The 14,423-nt window shown below is 29.0% G+C and overlaps 1 protein-coding gene across 1 annotated transcript; it reads left to right on the forward strand.

Moving 5' to 3' along the window:
- Window positions 1–2,396: 2,396 nt before the first annotated feature.
- Window positions 2,397–6,312, forward strand: LOC145068631 (fumarylacetoacetase). The gene is made up of 13 exons (XM_079015623.1): window positions 2,397–2,780; window positions 3,419–3,497; window positions 3,591–3,649; window positions 3,719–3,843; window positions 3,936–4,010; window positions 4,097–4,172; window positions 4,258–4,357; window positions 4,451–4,510; window positions 5,153–5,286; window positions 5,381–5,445; window positions 5,522–5,618; window positions 5,727–5,852; window positions 5,954–6,312. The coding sequence occupies exons 1-13, from the start codon at window positions 2,571–2,573 to the stop codon at window positions 6,014–6,016; spliced, it is 1,269 nt and encodes a 422-aa protein (XP_078871749.1). The 5' UTR covers window positions 2,397–2,570; the 3' UTR covers window positions 6,017–6,312.
- The last annotated feature ends 8,111 nt before the right edge of the window (window positions 6,313–14,423 follow it).

The following is a 14,423-nucleotide window of genomic DNA, read 5'->3' on the forward strand; positions in this document are numbered from 1 at the left end:
AAATCATTGTTTGGATGCGATTGTGATTAACTTTTAGGTAATAAAAAATACAACGATAAAACTTTCACTTATTAATGTTATAAGCAGGGGATACCCGTTACCCGCAGGTATAACTAATGTTTTTAAAAACCGGTTTTTTAGTTGAACCGGTATGAGACCGGTTTCCGGTTCAACCGGTTCGACCGCCGGGTCAACCGGTTTCTATAATTTCATTTTTTTTTTCTTATTTGTCTTCACATACATACATATATATGTCATGAGTTTGACGTCTACAAGTTCAAACATTAAAAATAGACATAAAAATAAGTTGTAGATCAATATAAATACATTAAAACAACACATAATTATAAGTTTTATATCAATTCACATACGTCCAAAGGAAAATAAAGTATAATACCGAAACAAAATATAATTTTAAATGAATATAAATGAATCAAAAAACATCATAATATTTACAATATGTTTTTATTTAGAGAAATCTAAATAAATATGAAAAAATCCACCTTTATTATTAAAAATATTTTTTCCATGTATTTTTATTTGGTTTAACCGGTTTATTTTGACCGGTTCGGCCAGTAAAAACCAGCTGGTTCAATCGGGTTCAGAAATTGGTGTAAAACCGGAGATAGTTGAACCGCTCTTTTTTTCGGTTCCCGGTCCAACCGGTTCGACCGGCCGGTTCAAACCGGTTTTTAAAACACTGACCCAATGAGTATTACTAACCATAAACCCGATGAGACGAAACACGGATTTGAAATACAATTTTATACGGATTTGAAATACAATTTAAAATTAAAAGGTTGAAATGTCCATGAATGGTAAAAAAACTATTAAAAAATATTGAAATATATAAAAAAAAAATCAACAAGCTACCATTAAAATGTCCTTAACCCAAATAATATTAGATTCATTGATATCCTTAGAATTTAGAAAGACCGTTTCTTCATATCACCTTACAATTGATTCAGTAGTTGAATTAGTTTCACAAGAAAGAGTGTTTCTTGATATCACTTTTTGTAAGATCGATTCACTAATTGAATTACTTTCCCAAAAAAAGTTCCAAATATTAATTATTTTATTACAACTCTTCATTTTGTTCAATTTTGTGATTAGCACTTTTAGGGATATATACAGTAAAGTCCCAATATTTTCATCGATTTGACACGAAAGTCCTAAATTTTATTTTTTTGACAGTAAAGTCCAAATTACCGGCAATTTTTGACACTTTTACCCTTTTTCCCGGTTAGCCGGTAATTAGGACTTTTTTGTCAACAAAATAAAGTTTAGGACTTTCTTGTCAAATTGTCAATTAGGACTTTACTGTCAAAAAAATAAACCTTAGGACTTTTTTGTCAAATCGTTCAAAATATTAGGACTTTAGTGAATATATAATTTTTTTTGTTAGAAATTTAATGGTATGATACTCTTTAAGCATAAGAGTTATTGAAACATTCTCTAATCAGCTAGATCCTATTGAAATCCTTTACGTTTGCTTCTTGTTAAATCGCTTTTTTAATCTCAACAAACCGACATTGAAAAAAATTGAGATAATCAAGAAAGAAAGAAAGAATCAGGGTTGTGTTGGCTTTTTGTAGTCTCAAAAATGGAGAAATTAGAAACCTAAAAAAACAAAATTACCCTAGCTTTATACAAACACAAACAACACATGCCTAGTCAAAAGGGTGTGAATGTGGAGAAGGGAAAGAAGGGCAATTTCGTTTTTTTCGGTTTCTTATTTCTCCATTTTTGAGACTGCAAAAAGCCAACACAACCCTGGTTCTTTCTTTCTTTCTTGATTATCTCAATTTTTTTCAATTTCGGTTTGTTGAGATTAAAAAAACGATTTAACAAGAAGCAAACGTAAAGGATTTCAATAGGATCTAGCTGATTAGAGAATGTTTCAATAACTCTTATGCTTAAAGAGTATCATACCATTAAATTTCTAACAAAAAAAATTATATATTCACTAAAGTCCCAATATTTTGAATGATTTGACAAAAAAGTCCTAAAGTTTTTTTTTTTTTTTACAGTAAAGTCCTAATTGATGATTTGACAAGAAAGTCCTAAACTTTATTTGGTTGACAAAAAAGTCCTAATTACCGGCTAACCGGGGAAAAAGGGTAAAAGTGTCAAAAACTGCCGGTAATTTGGACTTTACTGTAAAAAAAAATAAAGTTTAGGACTTTCTTGTCAAATCGATGAAAATATTGGGACTTTACTGTATATATCCCGCACTTTTATTTATCTACTCTTGAACTTTTTTGTTGTTGATATCTTTTTGTGTTAACTAATTCGAAAATTGTAAGTATCCATTTTATGGATTTATTAGGGTAATAAAAAGGGAATCGTTTTCTTTGTTTTCGGTCATTCATAAATGTACACGTTAGGTTGCGTCTTTGTTTTTGTACACGAGTAAATATGTGCGGTCACACCAAAGAAAGGAGAGCGTAACGTGGGGAACTCTTTTCCATTAAAGCTCACTCTTCTCTTAGCAACTCTCGTGCTTCTGTGTTGCTCTGTTCTCATCGGAACTCCTATCGCCGGCGAAGCTCTCTTCCGTCCGATCAACTATGGCGTTAAAGTCTTTTGTTGAAGTTAAACACGACTCACACTTCTCGATACATAACCTTCCCTACGGTATCTTCAAACATGGTGGGGTTGATACCACTACTCCAAGGCCTGGAATTGCAATCGGAGATTACGTTCTCGATCTCTCAGCAATTCAATCTGCCGGATTGTTTGATGGTCCATTACTGTGCAATTCCGATTGTTTCCATCAGGTTTTTGTTTTGTAGTTCATTTAATTTTACATTTCGAATTTATTACTTACCAACCTTTTAGTTGCCACACCAGTGTACTACTTTTCAGCCACATATTCATATTAGTTTCCCGATGTTGACGTGTTGGATCCATCTACTTTTACTGAAGTACAACCGTGTGATCAAATTCCATGGACTGCTCCTAGTTTACATGCTATTAGATTCGAAATAATAGGTTTCTAATATCAGATTGGAGGATTTCAGCTTAGAAATTGTTAACAGAATCAATTAAAATGAAGCTTTAGTTTGAGTAGTGAAGTTATTGTGGGATGGAGTATTCTATTTCCATTTGCGTACTGGATTAAGGTTAACTTTGGCTTTTAGGCGAGTAACGAAACAATCAAAGAATAAGTATACGAAGTAGAACTCTTTGAAAGTACATGATTGAAGCAGCAGTTCCTTTTTAAATGATTAATCCTAACAAATAAATATGATCTGATTCTGATCTGTGCTTGGATTAATGTTTTTGGGTTAAATTGTATTGGTTAATGGATTCAAATATACTTGTTCAATATCCGTTAAACTGTAAATTTGAGAGTGTATTATACTATTATTATGAAGAATATTCTTAACATCTTCTTCAAATGTTGCAAATGCAGTCAAATCTTAACAAGTTTCTGGAACTGGGAAGACCAGCATGGAAGGAAGCTCGTGCTACACTGCAAAAACTATTGTCATGTGCGATGTCATTAATCTAATTTTTTAACAACTTGCATATAAGATTCAGTTTAAAGTATTTACCTAAATAGTTTTTGTCATTTCCTCATGTAGCTGATGAACCTGCTTTACAAAACAATGCAAGTTTGAAACAGATGGCACTTTTGCCTATGGTAAGAGATATCTTCTTCTGTACAACTTTTTTAGTTGAATTAGAACTTATTTAACAGATAATGCTCCAGGATGAGGTGGAAATGCTTCTTCCTATTGCTATAGGGGACTACACAGACTTCTTTTCATCAAAACATCATGCTAAGAATTGTGGGTTGATATTTAGAGGGCCAGAAAACCCAGTCAATCCCAACTGGTATGAAATTTCAAGATTTTTATATGTACAAATTAAAGAATCATTCTTTCTATGAATTTACATACTTACCCTTGAAATCTATGGGTTTTCAGGTTCCATCTTCCCATTGCTTATCATGGAAGAGCATCATCTATTGTTATATCTGGAACTGATATTATTAGACCAAGGTAACATAAATTTATATAACTAAATGGTGTTGGATGTTTTTGTGTTACGTATAAATAATCTTATACTTATTTGTTTTTTCCATCAGAGGTCAAGGTCACCCAAGTGGCAATTCTCCACCATACTTTGGACCTTCAAGAAAGTTGGATTTTGAGCTGGAAATGGTGAGTTTTTGTTGTACACAAGCTATTTGGGATTTAAATATAGAAATAATATTCCTTCACCTTATTTTTTTTACATTGTTTAAAGGCTGCTGTAGTTGGACCTGGAAATGAACTAGGAAAGCTTATAGATGTTAATGAGGCTGCAGATCATATTTTTGGAGTGGTGCTGATGAATGACTGGAGTGGTATGTCTGCTTTTTTACTCACCTTACTTTATTGCATATATTATTACAAGATTTTGTTGTCTGTTGATATTAATTATAAAATGGCCTTCACAGCTAGAGATATTCAGGCGTGGGAGTATGTACCTCTTGGTCCTTTTCTTGGGAAAAGTTTTGGTAAGAGTTTGGGATTTTTATCTCTTGGAAAGATACATTTCCTGCATTTTCAATTTTCAAGACCTGTTTATTAAGCAGTATAGGACATGACATGACAAAACATGTTATACTATATTTGGCATGCATTGGACTGAGACTGTGATTCATGTCAATAAGACAAAAGTTGAAATTTTTCGTCCCATCGAAAAAGGTGGAACAAGGCGGTACACAAACTCGCTCTTGATCTCTCGTCTAGGTAAAAAGACGCGAATGCCCTTCTCATCCTCATCATTGAAAATAGCCCTAGAAAGCTTGTCCAGTCCTGGTTAGGGTTAGTCCCATTCTGTTCAGTCTTGTCCCGTGTAACGGGACAAGACTAGACTGGATTGAACTACATTGAACCATACTACACAAGCTTTCGAGAGTGATTTTCAATGATGAGGATGAAGAGGGCATTTACGTCTTTTGCATATACGAGAGATCAAGAGCGAGTCTGCGTCCCGCCTTGTTCCACCTTTTTGGATGGGACAAAAAATTTCAATTTTTGTCTTATTGACATGAGTCAGAGTCCCAATCGAATGCATGCCAAACATAGTACAACCTGTCATGTCATGTCATGTGCTAGTAGAATTGTGTTTTGACTAGTGGCGTGGTGTCTTCCAGGGACTACAATATCACCATGGATTGTGACTCTAGATGCTCTAGAACCATTTGCTTGTGATGCTCCTACTCAAATCCCTCCACCTTTGCCATATCTTGCAGAAAAGATATCCAAAAACTACGATATTTCTTTGGAGGTGTGGTTTTAAATTTTAACGCTTTAATTATAAATTCAAGCAAATTCTTTGTACTACTCTTTTTGTACAAATCTAACTTGTCTACTGCTTCAAGGTTCGGATTAAACCAGCAGGAGAAGAAAAATCATTCACTGTCACAAGGAGCAATTTCAACCACTTGTAAGAAAATGGACATTTGACTTAAAAATGAAGTTCTTTGACTTAAAAATCAATTTTTATTTTTTATTTTTTTTAGGTACTGGACACTTACTCAACAACTCGCACACCATACTGTAAATGGTTGTAATTTGAGACCTGGAGATCTCCTCGGAACCGGAACAATTAGTGGACCTGTAAGTTGTTTTCTGTTCTACACTTGTAATTATAAAATGTTTTACACTCTCTTTGGTGCAAAAGACATAAATGCCCCTCCTCATCATCATTGAAAATAATTTTTACAGGAAGCTGAGTCTTATGGATGCTTGCTGGAGTTAACATGGAATGGAACAAAAGAGTTGTCTGTTGGTAAAACAAGCCGTAAATTTTTGGAAGATGGAGATGAAGTTATTATCAGTGGCATCTGCATGGTATAATTAAAATCAATTAAAAATAAATAAATATTAGTAATATAATTTTCATGGATTTGTGTCAAGAATTGTTTCATGTGAATTATTAAAATGTTATGCAGGGAAACGGTTACAATGTTGGATTTGGTACATGCTCAGGGAAGATCCTTCCATCTTTGCCATGATTAGTGATTTTGATTTAGCTTGAAAGCTTTTATGTACGATATTTCTATTACTATTAGACAATAATTCAAAAAAAAAAAAAAAAAATCTGTAATCAAATAGATTTTGAAGCCACCCTTGGTTTTTGTTTTTCCCGTGTAGGGTTACAAGTTATTATTTTCGAGAATTTAACGAAAATTAAAACAAAAATCCAGAGTATTGAGTATTGAATGATGTTGGCTATTTTTGTAACGGACCAATTACTCTGCAATGTTGCATAAATTAATTAATAAAAAATCAAGAAGAAACTTTTTTAGAATGCAATCATGTACATGTATATCAAGTTAAATTCAGCGTATTTAATGATTGGTTGGTATGTACGCCAAAGATATTTGTTAATACAATTTTATAGTAGTATATGTAGATAATGATGATAGAATATTCACTCGAATTATTTAATGAATTTATAAGATATTTTAGACTTTTTTTTTGTGTGAAGATAACTTATCGTTATCGCGTGGGTTTTATTAATTTTTAGTGGCATTATTTACAAATTGTTTTCATGTAATATTTCCTAGTGTATTATTATGTGTATTTGGTACTATTTGTATTAAGCTTATTGTATTATTTGACATTTGTATTAGGCTCTTAGGCCCATTCGGCCATGCTTGTGCCTTGTATATCTCGGGTGCATTGTTGCATTAATGAGAAAGAGATGGACCATGGAAATTATTTTGTTTATATGGTATCAAAGTAGTAATCTCATTTCTTTGAAATTCAACTCTTTCTTTTGAGATCGACCTTTTTTATTCTCTCTCGACGGCTTTTCTTTCTTCTCATTCTTTCATGTGGAAACATACTTCCATCCAGACCTCTAAAACGATACTCCGCATCACAATCTTCTCCAACAACCTTCATATTTTGCACTTGTGTTTAGATGCATATGTTACCCTTACATCACCACCCCCTATAAGCACCTATACTTTTCGGCCAGTCAGTGAGGACCCTACTCTATATCGCACCATTATATGTGTTGTCGAGTACCTTAAATCCCTTTACCTAATATCATATATGTGGTGCAGTAGATTTGCGTTTATATGCATGACTCTCGGGAGTATCATTTCATGTCTCTATAGAGGATACTTTGATACATTCGTGGCACCATAGACTATGACTTACAACTTTTCTCATCTCCATATCAAGGTCTTATAGCTTACTTTGATGTTGACAAGGTTGGTTCCTTAACGACTAGATCTTCTACATCAGGAAAATGCATTTTCCTCAGTCAAAACTTATTATCATGGTTCTCCAAAACACCATGGCATTGTTTCACGATCAAGGTAATTGAGTACTAAGATGTTGCAAAAACACGATTGTGCTTCAACAATAAGAACAATATTGAGCTGTTATTTACTGTAATTCCGCTATAGCCCCTATTTCTCATCTTCATCATTAGTTGGTTTGGCTATTTACTTATTTATTCATCATCTGATCACACATGCTCTACAAATAAAACATCATCTTTTTGATAAGAATGCTAACTCTCTATTTCTACAAATCATCAATCTTTTGAAACAAACACTCAAAATTTCACCTATATTGTAGTGTATTGTAGTCATTTTGACTTCCAAATAGATAACTAGATACATCCTTTATTCTTTTCATCCTTCTTGCTAATTTTGAAAACACTCAAAATAAATGAAAGTAAGAAATAGATTTGGTTAATGTTAGACAAAACTGTAAATTTGGTCCTTGTGGTTTGCAAAAACCTTTGGATGGGGTCCAAAAAGTTTTTGGCTTGCACCGAAGGTCCAAAATCAAAGTTTTTCATTGTTTTTGGTCCAAAAAAACTTGAAAAGTCGATTTTACCCTTTTTAATTTCTTTTTTCTATTTTCTTTATTGTTTTTGGTATTTAAATAATTAAAAAAAATAAAAAATAAAATCTTACTCAACACACACTCTCTCTCACTCTCTCTCTCTCTCTCTCTCTCTCTCTCTCCTCTCTCTCTCTCTCTCTCTCTCTCTCTCCAACACCCACCTTTGACGATCGTTTCCCCCCCCCCCCCCCCCCCCCCAATCAAACCTTGAAACCACCATTGTTCTGATGAAAATCGAAATTGCAAACCAAAATAAGAACCCAAATCTCGAACCCATTTCGCCTTCTTCACACTCAAAGCTTTGATGAGATAAACCAGCTCCAAACACCATTCTTTTTGTTCAATTTTGTTGTTGCAATCAAGACGAAGAACAACCCCAGTGAGAGGTTGTTTTCGAGTGAGTGAACAGGAGGCAGCTGCCTCTTCTACTTCACCAGTCTTCTCCTTCGTTTCCTGTCATCAACTGTCAGGGGTGATGGCCAATTCCGGCGAGACTTCGAGGCAACAGCCCCTTGTTGCTCCACCCTTTTACGCGTCGATTATAGTCACTGAACTCCCCCATGAAGACTGTTGCGATCGTTGCTGCCTTTCCCCCTTTCATCCTCCATTCCTTCTTTGTTCCCTGGCCTAAACCCACCACCGAAGTGTGTGTTTCCCCGGAGCAAACATTGAAGGCGGCAACAGAATCCCAATTCCTTTACATCCTTCGGTGAATCTACAACAGAATTCCCAGAACAAGATCGACAAACTGAAATCTCCGGCAAACCACTATGTCTACCAATACCAGAGAATAACTCCTCAGATTCGAATTCCCTTTTCGATTCAAACGACACATCGGTGGCATCGGATTTTGATACCGAGGTAATTTCTTCATTCAGAAAATCACTAGAGTTGCTACCTCCGGCGAACCCATTTCACCTAAAGCCATCGATCGACGAGAAGGATCCGCCGTCCTCAGACGGCTACGGTGATGATGAATTTGTGGAAGATAAATAAGAATAAACCTGGGTTAGGTTAGGGGGAGAGAGAGAGAGAGAGTGTGTGTGTGTGTGTGAGAGAGAGAGAGAAAGTGTGTGAGAGAGAGTGTGTGTTGAGTAAGATTTTATTTTTTATTTTTTTTAATTATTTAAATACCAAAAACAATAAAGAAAATAGAAAAAAGAAATTAAAAAGGGTAAAATCGACTTTTCAAGTTTTTTTGGACCAAAAACAATGAAAAACTTTGATTTTGGACCTTCGGTGCAAGCCAAAAACTTTTTGGACCCCATCCAAAGGTTTTTGCAGACCACAAGGACCAAATTTACAGTTTTGTCTTAATGTTAATTACATCTTTTGGTATGTCACAATTTTGGTTATAGCATTTGTACATTTAATTTATTTTTCTTCCTGTTGAAGAATTTTTCTGACTCTGTAACTGTGAATGTTTACACTAAAATGTATCGTAAGTCGTGAAAGAATAGAATGGTCCATTCTAATGTTTGTTTTGCATCATGGAATGGAATGAACATTTTTCTTCCTTTTGTTAATTTTCTTTCCTTATCTATGTGTTGTTTTTGTTTAAATGTTCATGGATTGAACAACTACAACATAACCTATTTATTAATTTTAGAATAAAAAATAAAAAACTTTAAAATACCCTTATTGGTTGTGTTTTTTAAACAATCAAGATTAAATAATTTAAAATTTATAGAACTAATCATTTTTAGCTAGTTTTGTTTAGATTTAATCTCTGTTCAAGTTGAAATGGCTAATAAGTTTTTTTAATTTGTGTTTTTTTCTATTTGTTTAAACATTTATCTTTTATTTTAATATTAATGTTAGACCAAAATACAAAAATGGTACATGCAGTTTGTATTCTTTACGGAAATACATTCTGACTTTTAAAAAAACCGGATGAATGGTCTTTTTCAGCAAGTTCGCTTGCATTTTTGGTCTCTGTCAAAAATTAAAAGACTATTTTCTTTCTTATTTGTCAGAATTTTTTATATTTTTATAATATTTAATAGATATTAAAAAGAAACGGATCCATATATATATATTAAATGCATCAGACAAGAAAAGGTAACACCCAACCTCCTTTATCCCGAACTTTTTCTTCTTCATTTGACTCATAACTCAAACTACACATACATAAACACATTTAAATTTGAAACACACCCACACCCGTATATATGGAAATTTAGGTGTTGTTTGTATTTTAAAAGATAAAAGGTCTGCAGTGTGCGGACTAAACTGTAGATATCTACAGAATAAAAGGTGAACCAAATATCTTCAATCTATAACAATATATATATATATATATATATATATATATATATATATATATATATATATATATATATATATATATATATATATATATATATATATATATATATCTTATTCTACTCTAATAAAAGAAGGTTTTTTTGCCATATGTCACACTCTCATTCAATTTGACAAATGTCATTTTGTGGTTATTTTGAATTAATTTTTTTTCCACATGTCGTTTTATGGGTTTTTCTATTTTAATAAATTCCACATAATACTTTAATATAATAATTACAATAAATGTAGTAATAAATGAATATCAATTTCATTAATGAATTTACTTTCTTATTTCAAAATTTCCAAACTAAACCTCGTTAATTTTGTTTATTTATTTATATTTAAAAGATAAAAATCAATTCTAATAATTCATTATTTTTATTATTTTCTTATAAATCTAAAGTTCTTAAGTATTTAAACATTTATATTTAATTTTTTTAATTAACCCATGTAGTACATGGGTTTTACACCTAGTTATCCCTAATAAATAAAGAACTTTTTGTCATTTGTCACACTCTCATTAATTTGGCCACATGTCATTTTGTGGAATATTTTCAATTAAAATTTTCCACGTGGCATTTTGTGGTTGTTTCATTTTTATTAAATGTATTAATTGCAATAAATATAATAATAAAGTCATTTCAATTTCATTAATTGACTTTCCTTCTAATTTAAAATTTTATAAATAAAAGCCCATTAGTTTTGTTTGTTTATTTATCTAAATTATTTGTTTAAATTTAAAAGAGAAAAAACACTTTAATTTTAATAATTCAATATTTTTCTAATTTTCTTATAAATTCAACTTCTCAAATGTTTATAATTTTATATATATATTTTTTTAAATAAACTCATGTAATACATGAGTTTTACACCTAGCATATATATATATATATATATATATATATATATATATATATATATATATATATATATATATATATATATATATATATATATATGCTAGGTGTAAAACTCATGTATTACATGAGTTTATTTAAAAAAAATTATATATCCTAATTAATACTTGCCATGAGTTTTTCTATTTGTTTAAACATTATATATATATATATATATATATATATATATATATATATATATATGTATATATCTTCCTATTCTAATAAAAGAATAGTTTTATTCTCCTTTTGACATGTGTCATCTTATTAAATTTCTTAATTAATGCATGTTTTATTCTTCTTTTGCCATGTGTCACCATATTATGTATCCTAATTAATACTTGCTACATGTCAACCTATTGATTATTATTTTAAATTTTAAATTTTCCACTCTATCTACATTAAATTAATAGCATTAAAATAAAATTAATACAAATTATAAAGTGATATAATTTCACATATTTATTTAAAATCAATAATTATAGTTTTATATAACTAAAAAATCTCCTAATTAATAATTTATTTAAAATAATTGATTAACAACTTTGAATTTTCACTAAAAAAGCTTAATTAATTTTGTAACCGTGGTTCCCACGGGTTATAAACTAGTATGTATGTATATATATATATATATATATATATATATATATATATATATGAGGTAGGTTCAAATGTTTTTCACATCTATTGTGTGCTAGAATACACCAATAGGAATTTAGTATTAATTATATGTATATTAAGTGTTATCCATACTTATAACTCATTTTTATGGAAACTAATTAAATTCGTTATTCATGTCAACAATAACTTTCTTTATCTAGAAGAATGAGAGTGTATTGCAGCAGAATGAGAGTGTATTTTAGTAGAATACACTCTCGTTCTTCGTATTCCATACAACTTTATTGTATTTTAAGTGATTGAGTCTTGAAACAAAGTACGAACTCATATATAAAAACCTAGATGCAACTTCATTCTTAAAGAATGTTATTGTTGGCATTAACGACGGATTTAATTATTTCCATAAAAAGAGAATTATAATTATGAATATCATTTAATATACATATAATTATGGAAATCATTTAATATCTATAGTTATTTAATTTACTAAATTTCTATTGATGTATTCTAGCACACAATAAATGTAAAAAACAAAATAACCTAGCCCATATATATATATATATATATATATATATATATATATATATATATATATATATATATATATATATATATATATATATTAGGTGAATGCCCGCGCGTTGCGCAGAAACACATATATAGTTAAAGTCTTTACAAATATATGATTTTTTAAATATAACAATAACGTTGTTGTTAAATTTGATATAATAATTTGTATATACTAAATTGATATAATATATTGATTATTTTGAATTATATGATAATATATACATTTATTATAACTTCATAATCTCAATCGTTTGAATGACTTCTACCCGCGAGTTACACATAAATAAAATTAAATATAATATATGATTTGATGTTATTTATAGTTGTTTTTATTGTTAATTAATTTATTTAAATTTATTTGCTTAATGTTTTAATTTATATCATTATAATATTATTTAAAACATCAAACATTGTTTTTTTATTTTAAAGCTAACAATATAATAATTTATATAGAGTTGTTTTTAACTATTGTTATTGTAACTTATTTTAAGTTATTTATTTGGAAACTTTTAACGATTATAAAAATATATTTAAGAAATATTTTATTTAAATTGAAATTACAATTTAGTTTTTGCTTTTATCACTACAATTTATCACTTTTAACTATTTACAAAATATTCTTTAGTTTTTTAAATAGAACTGAAATTTATATTTGAGTTGACATTGTAATGCGCAGAAACACCTATATAGTTGAAGTCTTTATGAATATATATATTTTTTAAAATATAACACTAACGTTGTTGTTAAATTTGATATAATAATTCGTATATTAATTTGATATAATATGTTGATTATTTTGAATTATATGATAATATATAAATCAATTATAACGTCATAATCTCAATCGTTTGAATGATTTCTACTTGCGAGTTACAAATCAATAAAATTAAATATTATATATGGTTTAATATTATTTATAGTTGTTATTTTTAACTAATTTTTTAAAATTTATTTGCTTAATGTTTTAATTTCTATCATTATAATTATTTAAAACATCAAACATTATTTTTTGATTTTAAAGGTAACAATATAATCATTTATATAGAGTTATTTTTAACTATTTTTATTATAAGTTATTTTAAGCTACTTATTTCAAAAAATTTAACAATTATATAAATATATTTAGGAAATATTTTAGTTAAACTGATATTACAATTTAGTTTTTGCATTTATCACTATAATTTATCACTTTTAACTATTTACAAAATATTATTTGGTTTTTTTAGTGGAACTGAAATTTATATTTAAGTTGACACTGTAATGTTATATTTAAATTAACAATTTAAGTATTTTGTCCAAACTGTTCAAAAATTGTAGCTTTAAACTGATAATGGTTTACATGCAACAACATTTTAAATCTAATAAATTAATTATAATATGTTAAAATTTAAAAACATAACTTTATAAATAGAAGTAAATATATTATTTTAAAATGGAAATTTAGTCTATTTATGATTACACTTTAGGTTTGATATTTATTTAATCTTATTAACCAACTTACAATCATTATTAGAAAGACACTACAATTTATCACTTTTAACTATTTATAAAATAATCTTTGGGTAGTTTAAGTTAAATAAAATTTATATTTAAGTTGAGCCTATAATGTTATATTTTAATTAATAATTTAAGTATTTTATACAAATTGTTCAAAAATTATACATTTAAAATGATAATGGTTTACATCCAACAATATATTAAAACTAATAAATTAAGTATAATATGTTAAAAGTTAAAAAACATAATTTTATAAGTAGAATTACAGATATTATTTTAATATTGAAATTTAGTTTATATATGAATATACTTTAGATTTAATATTTATTTAACCTAATTACCAAATTATAATTATTATTATAAAGAAATTGAAAAGTCATGGGAGTTTCAAATGAATGTGGTGAAAGGAAAAAAGAATGGGGGTTTCAAATGCATGAGATTCAAGAAAAAATACTAGCTTTATAAGTATGTATGATATATATATATATATATATATATATATATATATATATATATATATATATATATATATATATATATATATATATAATGCATTAGACAAGAAAAAGTAACACCCAACCTCCTTTACCCCCATCTTATTATTCCTCATTTGACTCATAACCCAAACTACACATACATAAACGCATTTAAATTTGAAACACAC

This window comes from Lactuca serriola, chromosome 8 (assembly GCF_051521515.1).
Source record: "Lactuca serriola cultivar US96UC23 chromosome 8, Lser_US96UC23_V15, whole genome shotgun sequence".
In the NCBI taxonomy this organism is placed as follows: domain Eukaryota; kingdom Viridiplantae; phylum Streptophyta; class Magnoliopsida; order Asterales; family Asteraceae; genus Lactuca; species Lactuca serriola.

What these genes read in the sequence shown, in the direction of transcription:
- LOC145068631 (XM_079015623.1), top strand. Translation starts at nt 2,571, where the DNA reads ATGGCGTTAAAGTCTTTTGTTGAAGTTAAACACGACTCACACTTCTCG. An exon ending in ATTCCGATTGTTTCCATCAG is followed by an intron (nt 2,781 to 3,418) that starts GTTTTTGTTTTG and finishes TTGCAAATGCAG; the next exon opens with TCAAATCTTAACAAGTTTCT. An exon ending in ACTACGATATTTCTTTGGAG is followed by an intron (nt 5,287 to 5,380) that starts GTGTGGTTTTAA and finishes TACTGCTTCAAG; the next exon opens with GTTCGGATTAAACCAGCAGG.